This window comes from Mauremys mutica, chromosome 16 (genome assembly GCF_020497125.1).
Source record: "Mauremys mutica isolate MM-2020 ecotype Southern chromosome 16, ASM2049712v1, whole genome shotgun sequence".
Taxonomy (NCBI): Eukaryota; Metazoa; Chordata; order Testudines; family Geoemydidae; genus Mauremys; species Mauremys mutica.
Window position 1 is genome coordinate 1,191,558 of NC_059087.1, and position 14,790 is coordinate 1,206,347.

The 14,790-nt window shown below is 47.5% G+C and overlaps 1 protein-coding gene and 1 long non-coding RNA gene across 3 annotated transcripts in view; one reads left to right on the forward strand and one right to left on the reverse strand.

Annotated features, from left to right (window-relative positions):
* Positions 1-14,790, forward strand: part of TTC28 (tetratricopeptide repeat domain 28) — a 480,542-nt gene that overhangs the window by 456,666 nt on the left and 9,086 nt on the right. Inside the window, exons 16-20 of one of the 2 annotated variants that reach the window (XM_044989608.1) lie at positions 7,472-8,192; positions 9,544-9,668; positions 11,160-11,391; positions 11,873-11,949; positions 14,611-14,634. In XM_044989608.1, the coding sequence (XP_044845543.1) occupies positions 7,472-8,192; positions 9,544-9,668; positions 11,160-11,391; positions 11,873-11,949; positions 14,611-14,634 (1,179 nt within the window). The remainder of the gene's footprint in view (positions 1-7,471; positions 8,193-9,543; positions 9,669-11,159; positions 11,392-11,872; positions 11,950-14,610; positions 14,635-14,790) is intronic. The other variant, XM_044989609.1, reaches the window with a different exon arrangement.
* Positions 628-14,790, reverse strand: part of LOC123350831 — a 63,898-nt gene continuing 49,735 nt past the window's right edge. Inside the window, exon 4 of the long non-coding RNA XR_006573846.1 lies at positions 628-3,095. This is a non-coding gene — a long non-coding RNA (uncharacterized LOC123350831). The remainder of the gene's footprint in view (positions 3,096-14,790) is intronic.

Consider the following 14,790-nt stretch of genomic DNA (forward strand, 5'->3'; position numbering starts at 1 on the left):
TAAAAATCCCTTCAGTACCTGGTATTTTCTCCCCATGAAGATACTTATATGCTATAATTACACACATTTGAATATTGCCACAATATTAGCACTTTTCCAGTGTTCCTGAATTTTCCCCATATTGCAAGATTTGTTAAAAGTTATTATCAGCAGGCTAGAGATTTCCTCAGCCAACTCTTTTAGGACTCTTGGGTGCAGGTTATCTGGACCTTTTGATTTAAAAGTATTTATCCCTAAGATATGTTTAAAATCCTCCTTAGTTACTAATAGAATGGAAAATATTTCATCCTCATGTGATATATCATTGTGCTTCTTTACAAAAACAGAAAGAAATATTTATTGAACTCTGCCCAATTGCCTCATTTGGTTAGGTCCCTCTGAAGCTCCTCACAGTCTTTTCTAGTCTTGACTAACCTACATAATTTTGTCATCTGCAACTGTTGCCAGCTAAGGAATGATTTTTATTTCATCCTTTGTAAAGCACTTTTCATCCTGAACATCCCAAAGGGATTTACAAGCAGGAATTGGTTCATTCACCCTTCACAGAACTGACTGTTTCAGAAATAGCTCATAATAGATTCCTTAAATTTCATAACCTGACAAATATAAACAAGGTCAACAGGAAAAACGTATGTTGAATGGGATAAAAAACTTCCTAACTGTAAAAACGATTAGTCAGTGGAAAAAGGATTCTTTTTCAAGTAGGGTCCCTACGGGTGCTCCACGTCAAGATATGCATGTGCCCATGTGCTCTTCATTGGAGATCTACATCAGCAGTGTCCAGCGGTCTGCACCTGTGTCCTAGACACACTCAGGCCCCTCATGGGGGACAGATCTGCCACCACTCCAGTTCCCGCTAAGCCACCTGCAGCTTGAGATGGAGCACTGCACTGCCGTTAGCTGGGCCATGTGGCTCAGGTACACCTGTCTCTTATGTTTTCTGTTATTTAGCACAGTTCGTGTTGGGGGGAGGGGTCCCCCTAACTCTCTCCTTTTGTCCAATTTTTCTCGAGCCTCAACCCAAGGTCTGAAGTGCAGGTTATGCCCAACATGTCAGGCTTCAAACCCTGCCAGACTTGCCATAGGTCTCCCTCTGCGGCAACAGACATTCAAACTGCCTCTGCTGGCTTGGGGAGTCTCACATCCCCTCCAAATGTCAGATCTGCTCAGGATTTAAGAGCAGATCTAAGAGGTTGAGGGAGGATAGAATAAAACCCCAGTTAATGGAGCGCTCACTTGCTGAGACCCGCAGGGTCCAAACCATCCCGTTGTATGTCAGCCCCACCCACCACCTCTGTTCTGGCAGTAAGCAAAGACCCTGACGCACTGCAGCACCACCCAGACCTTTAAAGAATACACGACCCATTCTCCAGAACAGGATAAGAGAAGGGAAAAGTCCCCTCCTCCCCCCATCTGTGCCCTAGGAGACCTCACATCCCACTACAGGCATCACTGAGGTGCCCATCCCCTCCGGTACTGATTCCACAACACTGGCAAAGAAGCCACGTACTGAGAAGCCTCCTAAAGTGCCATCAACCTTGGCGCCGGACCAGGTACCTTCAAAACATAAGAACTCCGGAGTCCAGACTAAATCCTCGTCACATACCAATCACTCTTCGGTACTGTCTCCACCTGACATACCGACTCCTGAGGATCCCTATCTTCAGTGCCCAGACTGTCCAGGCCTGTGTTCCACCTTGGAAGAGTATGAATCACAACTATTGACCACTACTGAGAGACACTCTCCACAGGCACCAACTCATTTTACAGAACCTACTTGCCCTCTATCTATGCCAGGGTCCCCACACAGACTCTTTGAGGGTTCTGAGAGAGATTTCCAGTGGGTACCAACATGACTTCCCCTAGTGCTGCCTCATGAACCAGCCAGCTATTGAACGTGTTTGCTGATAAAGGTACAAGTTACCTCCCTGGGGCCCAGTACTGACTTGATCTCTGGTACTGGCACTTTCTGCTCCTCTGATGGACATGGGGGATGATATCTCATCTGACTCTGAGGTGTCTGTAGTAGGGTCGTCTGCCTCATTCCCTGGAGGTCCAACCTGAGGAGGAAACTCCCAGCAGGCAATATATCCAGAGACTCTGGCAAGGACAACCTTGGGGCCCTCCCCTTTTCCCTTATGCCCCACCTCAGAGGATATGTTTGAACCTGTGGGCCCCCTACAGCGACCAGTTCTATCGGGCCTGGTCTCATAAGAAAAATATCAAGAGCAACAACCAGCTACCTCAAGCCTTGTCCCTCCGGTGCATTTCACTGTGTAGGAGGAATCAGCTGATGAGGAAGAAACACCTTCCTCCCACAAGTCCTTCTTTTCACCAGATGGAGGTGGAGATCATGTCTCTTCCACCATCTTACCCTGATGATTTCAAGGCCTTTCAAGACCTGAGGAAATGTACAGTGGACAGTTTACAAATTCTGTTGGCAGAGATACAGGAACTGCAACGCTCCCTGGTGGACATTCATCATACATCTCCCCCCGGCCAGGATTGCCTTTCCCATCAATGACATTGTTAGCTCTAGCATGCCCGGTATGGCAAACTCCAGCTACTATCCTGCCTACATGCAAATGGGCTGACAAAAAATACTGTGTTCCACCCAGAGGCTCAGAATATTTTTTCTCGTAGGCTACATACAACAATCTGGTTGTTGAGGCTGCAAATAAGAGGAACACACAGCACAGATTCCATTCAGCACCATCTAACAAAGAGCTGAAGCGACTGGACCTTCTTGATCACAAGAGCTACTCCTTGGCTTCTTTGCGATTCAGAGTAGCCAATTACCAAGCACTGATGGCGAAGTGTGTCTTCACAAATTATTCCAAGTTCTTAGCCTTTACTGAACTCTTGCCTCAGGATCAGAGAAAACAATTTCACCAGGGCTATGCATCCCATGGCTATGGCAGTACTCATGCACCTAGCTTCTTGGGTGCAGTCCTCTGGTTTCTCCCAGGAGGTCCAAAATAGTGTCAGAGATCTTCCTTTTGCAGAACCCAAGTTGTTTACTGACACCACAGATGGGTCTCTCCATTCTCTCAAAGACTCTCAGGTGACTCTATGATCTCTGGGCATTTATACAGCTGCAACAAAAAGAAAACAACACAAGGTCGCAGATGGCTCAATGATCCCTTCAGTCCACTACCCACCCACACAATTGGCTGAAACCCTTAGGAAGAAGCCCGGATTCCATAAGAAAGGGCGCTCCTTTACAGCAACCTCCCAACCAGTGACGTCCTCAGACTGGTCAAGGGTCACAACCTACCTTCTGCTTCAGATTCTATGCTGCACCTCCCCGACTTCCACACTTATGGGAATTGTCTTTCCCATTTTATACCTTCCTGGGAGCTCATCACCTCAGAGAGATGGATTCTGGAGGTGGTTTCCACAGTCTTTTCCATTCAGTTCACCTCCTTAACACCCTCTTGTGCACCTCCTTAACACCTTGTCCTCCTTCAGGGACCCTTCTCACAAGGATATCTTGAGAAAGGAGATACAGTTCTTCCTAACAGTGGGCTGATCAAATTCATTCCACTGGACTTCATCCAAAAGGGGTTCTACTTTAGGTTTTTGCTGGTCCCGAAAAGCAATGGGGGACGGAGATCAATTCAGGACCTCAGGACTTTGAACAGTTTCGTCTAGGATCAGCAGTTCAGAATGGTAACCACAGCAATAATAATTCCTTCTCTGGATCTGGGAGATTGGTTCATTTCCCTCAACCTTCAGGATATTTATTTTCATATCGCCATGCACCCCTCACACAGATGAGTCCTACATTTCGTGGTAGGTAGGGATCACTGTCAGTATCATGTCCTACCCTGCAGCCTTTCCACCATCCTAAGAGTCTTTGCCAAGGTCCTATCAGTTGCCACAGCCCATCTTTGCCTGATGGGAATAATTGTCTTCCCCTACCTGGATGATTGGCTCCTGAAAGGCCTTTCGTTTCTACAGGCTCAGACAGTAAAGCCCTTTTTCCACCTCCACACAGAATAATCTACTCTCATACCCACTCAATGCAGAGACTTCATTGGGGCTACTCTGGACTCCTCTACTGCCAGGGCATACCTGCCCAAACACAGATTTACCACAATGTCCAACCTTGTTTCAAAGCCCACAAACTGCAGGATGGCCTTGCCTACAACTTCTGGGTCATATGGCAGCTTGTACGTTTGTGACACCCTTGGCAAGATTACAGTCTTGGTGTCTTCAGGCCTGGCTGATAACTGTCTATACCCTCAACAAGCACAGTCAATGCAAACAAGAGTCGGTTATTCAGAGGGTACTTCAGTCTCTCAGTTGGTGAGAAGATACACAAAAGAAGTTCTGTTCCTGCAACCCCCTCCCATGAGAGTCATCACTATAGGCACCTCCCTGATAGATTGGGGTGCCCACTCCCAGAACCTCACCGCTCAAGGAAGATGGACCACGCAGGAGGCTATCCTCCAGAGCAACATAATATGTTATGCTTGCAACTAGGACTGTGAAACAGTTAAAAAATTGAAGTTTTAATTGCACTGTTAAACAATAATAGAATACCAAGTTAAATGTATTATAAATATTTTGGGATTTTTTTTCTACATTTACAAATATATTGATTTTAGTTACAACACAGAATACAAAGTGTACCGTGATCACTTTATAGTATTGTTTTTATTACAAATATTTGCACTGTAAAAAAGATAAAAGAAATAGTATTTTTCAATTCATATCATACAAGTACTGTAGTGCAATCTCTTTATCGTGAAAGTGCAACTTACAATTTTTTTTTTACATAACTTCACTCAGAAACAAAACAATATAAAAATTTAGTGCATACAGGTTCAACCATAAATGGGGATACGAATGTTTAGCATATCTGGTACTTTAAATACCTTGCAACACCAGCTACAACGGTGCCATGCGAATGGCTGGTCTCACTTTCAGTTTTCACCCCACCCAACCACAACAAGGTTTATCAAAGTCTTCAACCTCTTCCCTCCCATCAAGGAACCAACTCCACCACGGGACCTCAGCTTAATCTTCAATGCCCTGAGAAAAAAAACCCTTTGAACGTATGTTGAACTGTTTCCGCCTTCATCTGTCCCTTAAGACTAAGTTCCTCTTACCCGTCACCTCAGCAAGGAGGATAGGGAAGCTTGGAGCTTTGATGGCTGACTCACCATATACGGTATTTCATCATGACAAGGTGTTGACATGTCCACCCCTTGCTTCCCTTTCCAAGAGTCATTGCTCATTCCACCAGGGATCAATCTAGCACAGCAGCCCTGCTGAAAAACATACCTGTCCTGACAGGGCAGCCCCCGGTCCTGGGTTCATGTTTTCCTAGCAGTACACTCTTGTCAGGTCTGGATGCAGTTACATGGCTTTCGGCAAGTCTGTTCTACGTTCTGAACTGAATCCACCTCCTTGGCACCCTTCTCCACGATGGAAGTACTGCTCAGAAGTCTCCTGATGTGGAGCACCCATAGGGACTGTCAAGGTTCCTCCCCCACTCTGAACTTTAGGGTACAGATGTGGGGACCTGCATGGACACTTCTAAGCTTAATTACTAGCTTAGATCTGGTAACACTGCCACCATCCAGAAATTTCAGTGTCTGGATCACTTTCTGTCCCCCCAAAACCTTCCCCTCCCTGGGCAGCCTTGAGAGGCTTTTTCACCAAGTTCCTGGTGAACACCGATCCAACCCCTTGGATCTTAACACAAGGAGAATTTAACCATCCCTCTTCCCTTCCCCCACCAATTCCTGGTGAGTCCAGATCCAGTCCCCTTGGATCTTAACACAAGGAAAAAATCAATCAGGTTCTTAAAAAGAAAGCTTTTAATTAAAGAAAGAAAGGTAAAAATTATCTCTGTAAAATCAGGATGGAAAATACTTTACAGGATACTCAGATTCAGATAGCCCAGAGGAACCCCCTCTAGCCTTAGGTTCAAAGTTACAGCAAACAGAGGTAAAATCCTCTCAGCAAAAAAGAACATTTACAAGTTGAGAAAACAAAAATAAGACTAACACGCCTTGCCTGGCTATTACTTACAAGTTTGAAACATGAGAGACTGATTCAGAAAGATTTGGAGAGCCTGGATTGATGTCTGGTCCCTCTTAGTCCCAAGAGCGAACAACCCCCAAACAAAGAGCACAAAGAAAAGACTTCCCTCCACCAAGATTTGAAAGTATCTTGTCCCCTTATTGGTCCTCTGGTCAGGTGTCAGCCAGGTTTACTGAGCTTCTTAACCCTTTACAGGTAAAAGAGACATCAACCCTTAACTATCTGTTTATGACAGGGACATTACTCGAAGATGGAGAGGTTACTTACCTTGTATAGCAGTGGGAGTTCTTTGACATGTGTGTCCCTATGGATGCCCACCCCCACCCCCGCCTTGGAGTCTGACTCTTTCTACTTCCATGCTTGAGAAGGATTGGGAGTGGTGGCAGGTCCACCCCTCCCTCTCTCCCCTCAGATCGGGGCACAAGGGTATCTAGGGCACAGGCATGGACCCCCACTGACACTGCTGATGAAAATCTCCAAACAAGAGCACATAGACGTGTGCATATCATGACATGGAGCACCCACACTACACAAATCTTTAAGAACTCCAATTACTGGACCAGGTACGTGACCTTTTCATCCTGTGGAATCCCCATTTCCAGAGCTCACCAATGCCAGACTAGATAATTAAACTACTGGGGTGCTGTACAGAGTGACTGGACTGAGGAGGAGGCATGGGCTTGTGGTTACAGCACAAGGCTGGAAGTTGAGATTTAGTTAATATTGCTGGCTCTGCCATAAACCTCCAGTGTGATCTTGGATAAGTCACTTCCCTTTTCTGTGGATCCATTTCCTCTGCCCAGAAAAGGAAGTAGTAATCCTGCCCTGTGACAAAGTTAGACTCAGGACTCAGAGTTTGTCAGACTACTCTGTTTTATTAGCACAGCGCTCTGCTAATAACACCCAGATAATGTGAGCACTATGCAAGACACAGACTATCTTATTTATACATTTAAAAGGGCGAGAACTTAACAAGATAACAAAGGAAGCAGAATCTGATACGTTTACCTGGGCTAGACATGCATATCTTATTTCCTTACTATTACTGATCTTCTGTTAATGTTTCGCCATTAGCACCATTGTTTATGCCTAATGTTTCTTTTCCTGGCACCTGTATTTCAACATTTCTTATTTCTGCTTAAAGGTACATACAACATTTCTTTAATCCATTCTTATTTTTACAATATAATTCATTCTACTTTCACACCTGCCTCCGAATGGAGCCGGTATGTAAAGGAGTACAGCTTGGATGGAAGAGGCTAAAGAAATGCAAGGCATTGTTCTAATGATAAAACCATCTCGCTGTTACAGAGCCCCGGCCACCCCAGACATTCCTGTGGGGAGGCAGGATGCTTGCAAGGCCACGGCTACAACAGACAGTTCTTTGACCCCTATTTTCTCTCTCTCTCTCTAGTCCCTTATGAAGAAGAATGCTCCTGCTTATTCCAGTTCTACCTCAATGGCAGCTGTCATAGGAAATCCCAAACTCCCTGCAGCAGTGATGGACAGATGGCTTTGGGGGCCTATGCCCTCTGCAGAAGAGGAGGCCTATATGGTATCTGAATTACTTGGCTGCCAGCCTCTGGTTGGCAACGTGGCAACGAAAGAGAGGGTCATGAGCGCACTCACTCAGGCAGAGTGTGTCCATTTTGCAACCCATGTTTCCTGGAAGCTGGCTGCCTTGGTCCTAACGCCCAATGCTGATAGCAACCCAGCCAATAGCAAGAGCTCCTTTGGGAATCCCTACACAATTCCAGAATCCCTCCGGATGCAAGATGATGCCAGTGATGTGGAGAGTATCTCAGACTGCCCTCCTCTCCAGGAGTTTCTGCTCACAGCAGCCGACGTTCTGGATCTGCGGCTTCCTGTCAAATTAGTGTTTCTTGGCTCCTACCAAGAGTCCAACAGCAAAGTCACTGCTGATGGGGTCGTTGGCTTGACACGGGCATTCCTGGCTGCTGGGGCTCAGTGTGTCCTGGTGTCACTCTGGCCTGTTCCTGTTGCCGCTTCCAAAATGTTTGTGCATGCCTTCTATGCCTCCCTCCTTAATGGAATGAAAGCCAGCGCAGCCATCGGAGAGGCCATGAAAACGGTGCAGAGCAGCAAGCAGTTCTCCCATCCATCCAACTGGGCAGGTAGGAGGAATCTGGTTCTTGGGGCTGTTCTCATAATAAACAGGAAAGAGTTTGTAGGAGAGACATTTACACCAGTTTGTTTGTGTTTGTGTTGAGCAAGGAGCTGTGCTAGCAGCAGAGTGCATGAGTAACACTCTGTGCCCTTACAGCGGCCAGAAGCTGTGTATCAGACCTGATTCTGCTCTGAGTGTTGCTGAATGACTGGCCAGTGGAAAATATCCGTTCTTCAATGTAACAATGGGAGAGCATGTGTTTGACATAATTTACAGCGTATGAAATGCACCTGTCTCATTAGGCAGGTTTAATAGTTAGGAAGACCTGATATGCTAAGGGCCATGCAGGCAGGAAATTACCCAGGATTCCCAGCTGATAACAGACAAGATTCTTTTTCTCCCTACAGATTACAGATCAGGATGCGTTATTCTTACTGATATGTGTCTAGCACAGTACAGCAGAAAGATTTGATTCCCATTAGTGTAATGGTGGGGTGGAGGGTGTTTCTTGAATGGCACTGTAACAACGGTGCGGCAATCCACTGAGGAGGATGTGTATTTAATTCAACATTTTAAAATTAAATGTGCTAGATAGTTCAGTGATGAGAGATAAGGAACCAAGACTATTCACCCTTCTTGTACCTTGGCTAGAGACTATGAGGAATAGTGCCCACCCTAAGAACGTCCCAGAATTCCAGAGAGATGAAGCTTTTCCGGAGTTTGTAAGAATACTGGCAGTATTCCCATGACAGCAGCATTTTTCTCTAGAACTGACAGTCTCATTCAGTGCATGTCTTCTGCACACTTGGGTTAGATCATAGTGGAGCAAACGAGTGGACCTGCCACCAAAAGCTGACGTGTGACCTTAGCCATGTTGAGGACATGAGTGTACAGGGGCGGGAGGAAGAGTTCTTTGTACTGCCACTGGGGGAGGCTGATATTTGCATGGTGCACAAGCTAGCGGCCTGGGCAAAGCAGGCATCTTTCCCCAGACAGGAACAGCTCTCCATTTTCAGGGTTCGTTCTATTGTTTGCTGGCAGTGTTCAGCTTTTATTGATTTCTGCTCCTGTAAAGGAGACGAGGAGCATGCTAGGGCAAGTCTCTGCATTGCCACATTTTTCCACAAACAGTATTGATTTCATAAAGGGGGAGAGCAGAGAGCATTGAAGAAGCATCCTAGAAGTTAGGTGCCTGGGTGGCGTGCAGGCAGCTGTTCTGGATTCTCCCTTCTCCATGGGTAGGCACATAACTCAGCAAGGGGCAATGAGCTAGTCATTTCTGTTAGCTTGAGGGAGGCAGAGTATTTGTTTTTCTGGGACAAGAGGCGATTAAGAAGCTCTTCCTCTGAATCCTGCAGGCTTCATGCTCATTGGGAGTGATGTGAAGCTGAACAGCCCTTCCTCGCTAATTGGACAGGCCCTGACAGAGATTCTGCAGCACCCGGAGAGAGCACGAGATGCCCTGAGAGTCTTGTTACATCTGGTAAGCGAGAAGGAGCTGCCATAAGAATAGCCCCTGCAGCCCCAGAGAGGTGGCAATAAGACCCTTGCAGTCTTGCTTTGGAGAGGCTGTCAAGGCTCCTTCCTGCAGCCTGGAAAGTTCCATCGAAATATACAGACACAAAATGTGGGTCCCTGCCTTGGAGTATGGCAGACGCCTCCTCTTAACTTTTGGAAGATGATGTCATCTGTGTCATCTCTGAATGTTGAATGAGTGGGGATAACTTCAGGAGTAAACCCCCAACCCTCCTTCTCCTCCCTCAGCCTGTGTCATCCCTGCAGCTACTCCCTGTCCCTGGGAGAAGAATGGGACACCAGGCAGAGATTCACCTTGCTAGCATGACAAATAAAATCCCTCCATCGGACCCAGCTGATTTGCATATGCTGCTGAGCAGGTCTGTGCTTTGAAAATGAGATTGTCACTAAGGTTGTTTCTATGACAGAATTGCTGTGAACTAGACAAGAAGTAGGGAGGTGAGAATGAAGACACTGTAGTGTGTCTCCTTCCTTGCTAGCCAAGTGACCATGCTCTTTGTACAGATGTTAAGGACTGATGGCTTTGAGCCAAGGATGAACACTGCAGTTCAGAACAGAGCAAGCTCTAAAGCAGCAAGGTTTGTTAGACAGAAGAACTGACTCTTTGGGTCCTTCCCTTCTTGTCACCTGATACTGCATGACGCAGGACATTCTGTTTAGCTGCAGCTTTCACCAGAAAATACCACACTGACATCCACGGGATTTAACCCCGGAACAGCAGCACACATGGAAGTTTAACGAGACGGTGGTGTTCCCATAGGTACCAATAACCAGCTCTGGGGAGCAGGGAATGCTGCAACTGATGTGATCTGTAGGTAAAACTCTGGGATGGTTAGAATATGATCCTCTCACATCGGTGTAACACCTTTTCTCTGAAAGGACCCTCCTAGTTTCCTTAGGGGCAATGTCCATGTTGTAATGGCAGCATTAGTCGACTGAGGATGATGATCCCAGCTGCATCAGGCTGGAAAGGGAGGAGGGTTCTATTTTTGCTATTTACCATCCAAGTGGTAAGTCTGCACGTGGAACACGATAACCTGGTAGTCAGCAGCAGACCCAAGAAACCATAACTTGGCGTTTCTGTGGGGACAAATACAGCCACCTGGCTTACGGGAAATCATCCCTTCAAGATAGGCTGGAAAATAGGCAGATTCCTCCTCCCAGTCAGACATGTAGCCTAGTTTTCCATGGCCCCCATCCGTCCAAGATGCTGCTATAGGCTGCCTGACTTCTCGTTTTACAGCTCTACGTGAATTAGTGGAGTCTCTAGTTCCAAAGGACCCTGACCACTCCTGTCTGAGGCTGATTGCCGTATAGTCTGTCACCTAGCCCACCCCTTGACCTGAGATGCCTTTCTGCTCCTGACACTGCAGAATGAGGAAAGGGTTAATGATAAACTTTCTGCAGAATAAGCTAATGCAGTCTTTTGTCCCGGAAGGTGGAGAAGTCGCTGCAGCGAATCCAGAACGGGCAGCACAATTCCATGTACACCTCTCAGCAGAGTGTGGAGAATAAAGTTGGCGGCATTCCAGGCTGGCAGGCACTACTGACTGCTGTGGGGTTTCGACTTGACCCTCCCGCGAGTGGTCTTCCAGCTGCAGTGTTTTTCCCAACTTCAGACCCCGGTGAACGGCTACAGCAATGCAGCACCACCATCCAGTCCCTCCTAGGTAAGGAACAGGCCACAGGGGGCTCTGGCATCATCCGCCTTAGCAGGCTCTTGTCTGCCTGCTGCCTCTTGGATGGGAGGAGTGGGAAATCTCACTGTTCAGATGTTGTTTGGTGCTTTTACAGGGACTAAGTAAAATCACAGAATGGGACTTGAGGTAAGACCAGTTGCTCCCAGCATAGCCCTAAAGCAGGCTTTGCAGTGAGAACATGGCTGCTTCCGCCACAGATTCCATTCATTTCCCTCTGGTCCCAGTGCCCAAGGAGCCAGGGCGTTATTGTTCCTCTGTCCCTGCTCCCAGACAGGAGTTCGCTCATCAGGTGCAAAGCTTGTGAAATCCTTGCTGTTTGTAGAAACCACAGCCCCTTTCAGGAGCCCTCGTTAGTATGGGAAGCTGGGCCCATGTGTTGCTTTGGGGTGGTTTCTCTCAGAAAATTCAGAGGCAGGCTTGGACAAACTTTATGGTTTCTGATTTTTTTCAGGTTTGCCTAACCCGGCACTTCAGGCACTTTGCAAACTTATTACTGCTTCAGAGACTGGAGAACAGCTTATCAACCGGGTGAGTAGGGTGGTGACACTACAGCACCATGCCTCAAATTCTTCTTCCTAGGGTAAAGGAGTCCAGAGCTACTAGCAGAGCAAAACAGACAGAGTGGCTTTTGTGTCCAAAGTTCAAAAACTGTCTCTCTCGTCTGCTTGAGTGAGTGAATGCCTTGGCACATGGCGGGCAGGCACACTGCTGGACTTCTCAGCTCAGTGACAGAACAGAGAGCATGTGACATGCACACCAGATGTGCTGTATGGTACAGCTGAGGAAGGTGGGATCCTAGCACTGAGGGATGGAAAACTTGATTAGGTCCCAGTCAGCCCATCACCCTAAAAACTTGTACTGGGCTGTTCCCTTCAGGATATTCCCTAATGCTTCGTCCAGTGCCGCTCAGACCTGTGCTGTTACTTGTGGGCAGCTTGCAGCTCTGTCAAACAAGTTTCCAGCCTTTGTAAAATCCGCTGTTGTGTGGGCATGCACTGCTGCCTGTAGCTCCATTACCCCAGCCTTCCTTACTCTTTCACCCTGTCCATCCCGACCCAGCTCTCTATCATTGTGCCCTCAGCATGGCTGGCATGCTTCAACATGTTCCTCATCCCCTGAGTGCTCTTCAGACTAGGCCGTTTGTCTGCCCCAGCAGGTGGGCACATAATGAATTGTGAACAGGCATGTAGCTCACCATCCCCGTGTCTTGCACAGATTTTTCCTGACCACCAGTATCAGGTTTTCTGGAGAAATACTTCAGTGAGCAGCTGGACCTGTGCCCTCTCTGTCAAGCATTCCCACTTTAGCTAAGAGGGCTTCCTTTGGATCGTCAGGCCAAGAGTCCCTGTGCAGGAATCACACTGCCAGTGCTGCGGCTGTGCAGACAACCATTAGGAGGGAATCCCAGCGTAAATGGAACAGGTAGTTTAAAGGAGAACAATCCCACATTCTCTATAAAAATGTCCACATGACTGCTTCCTGTTTGTGTTCTTGCCGCAGACAATTAAATCACCCAAGAAAAAGCAGACTTCAGATGGCTGCATGCAGCTAACAGATGATTTACTCACTGTTTCCCCTGCTGCAGCAAATAGCAGAGGAGATGTGCATTGTTTCTGCAGATGTTCTTGTGCAGGCCAAGCCCCAGACAGGAATAGCGCTGGCAGGAAATTTGGGTTTCTTCAGCCTAGCTCTCCCCTCTGTTGCAGCCCATCCCCCCAGAAATTCTCCCGAGGTCCCTTCCAGTCCTACAGGTCGATGAAAACCACAGGGGAATGATTGACAGCCACAGCCCATTGACACTATTTCCTTCCCAGCTCCAGCTTGTGCCTCTGTAGTATAGATGGCGCAGGGCTTGTTCTCCTGAATGCTTCTATCACCCCTTTCCCTTAGGGACTCCTGGCATTGCCCAGGATTTTGCATGAATGTGAAAATAAAGCAGACACCATGCCTGGGTACAGGGGCTGATGGAAGCCAGGCTCCTTGAAATGCAAAGCCCAGAACCATACTGCCCCCCACAATCTGAGAGGAAGGCAGCCAGTTTGTAATGCTACTTCCCCAGCCTCCCTGTCAGGATCAGGAACTGGGTCAGGAAGGTTGGGTCCCATCTCTTGCTATCTTGCTTCAGCCACATCCCAAAGTTACCACCCTCTGGTACCAGGGCTCAGATCATGGCATTTTCACTATGACCTTGTGGTGCTGAGACCTCTGTCTTAGCTGCTCCATCTGTGAACGGGGATAGTGATCCTCCCTCCATGGGGGTTGGTAAGTACTGAGCATTCATTATCATTAAGGAGACAATGGTTTCTACTTTGCTCAGGCCAGTATGACCTGGCTACTTGGTGACTGCTCCATCCAGTCTTCTTTGTGTTCAGAGACCAGTGCCTCTGGTGAAGCTGCTTTGGGTGAGTTGCTCTGTTCCTCAGTCAGGTTGTTTAATTCTAAAAGAGCAGCTCCAGCATTTGAAACAGCACAAACATTCCCCTCTGCAGTGTCCGTTCTCCTCTCCCCACACCCCGCAGGGCTAAAAGTCACACACACTAAAAAGACCCTTTGGCTTGGGACCTAGGTGGTGCTGCTTTGGGGGGAGGCTTCTCTGGAGGTGGATTTCAAGGCTGCCGTGACGCTTGCTGCCTTCATCCCTGACTTGCGTTCACTGCAGTATCTGAGGAGGGGAAAGTGTTCCTGGGAACAGCAAAGCACTGAGCGTGCTCCCTTCTCTCTGGGCTGCTTGTGTGTATTTTTTATGGAAGAGATAAGGGCCATAACCTTCATTTGCACGTGCAGTGGGAATGCTAGGGAGTATAGATTGCATCAAATACCAGTAAACAGCCCCTGAAAGGAAACTAGAGGAAGGTTGTTTATGTTCCACCTCCTGTCAAAAGATGGATGGGACTCATCTCCTCACTGGCAGGGTTGTAGCTGCCTGGGAAGTGCCAGTTCTGGTTTTAACAGCTTAGGGACTTCCAGATTCGAGCTGCCTGTTCCTGCTTGTTTGGTCCCTTCACTCCCAACCCTCATTGTCCCTTCTCCCCTGCTCTTGCTGTGCCTCTTGCAGGGGGGGGCTGGCTTGTGATGATCTATTTCAGCCCTACAGGGCTTCATGCCATGCTCACGCCATCATGCAGAATAACCCATGTTTGTTCTTTCTTTCCTTCTCTCCTTTTCTCTCTTCTTATCTGCGACCTGAAGGCTGTTAAAAATATGGTGGGAATGGTGAGTACCACACAGCAGGGAACATTACTCGTGTGCAGAGGCAAGCCCTGGGCTCTGGAAAACTCTTCAGTCCCATTTCCCTGGGTTACAGTTTAATAGTCATCAAATTTTTAGGCCTGGGATTTGCTTAATTACTGCTAATGGGGAGAAAGGACC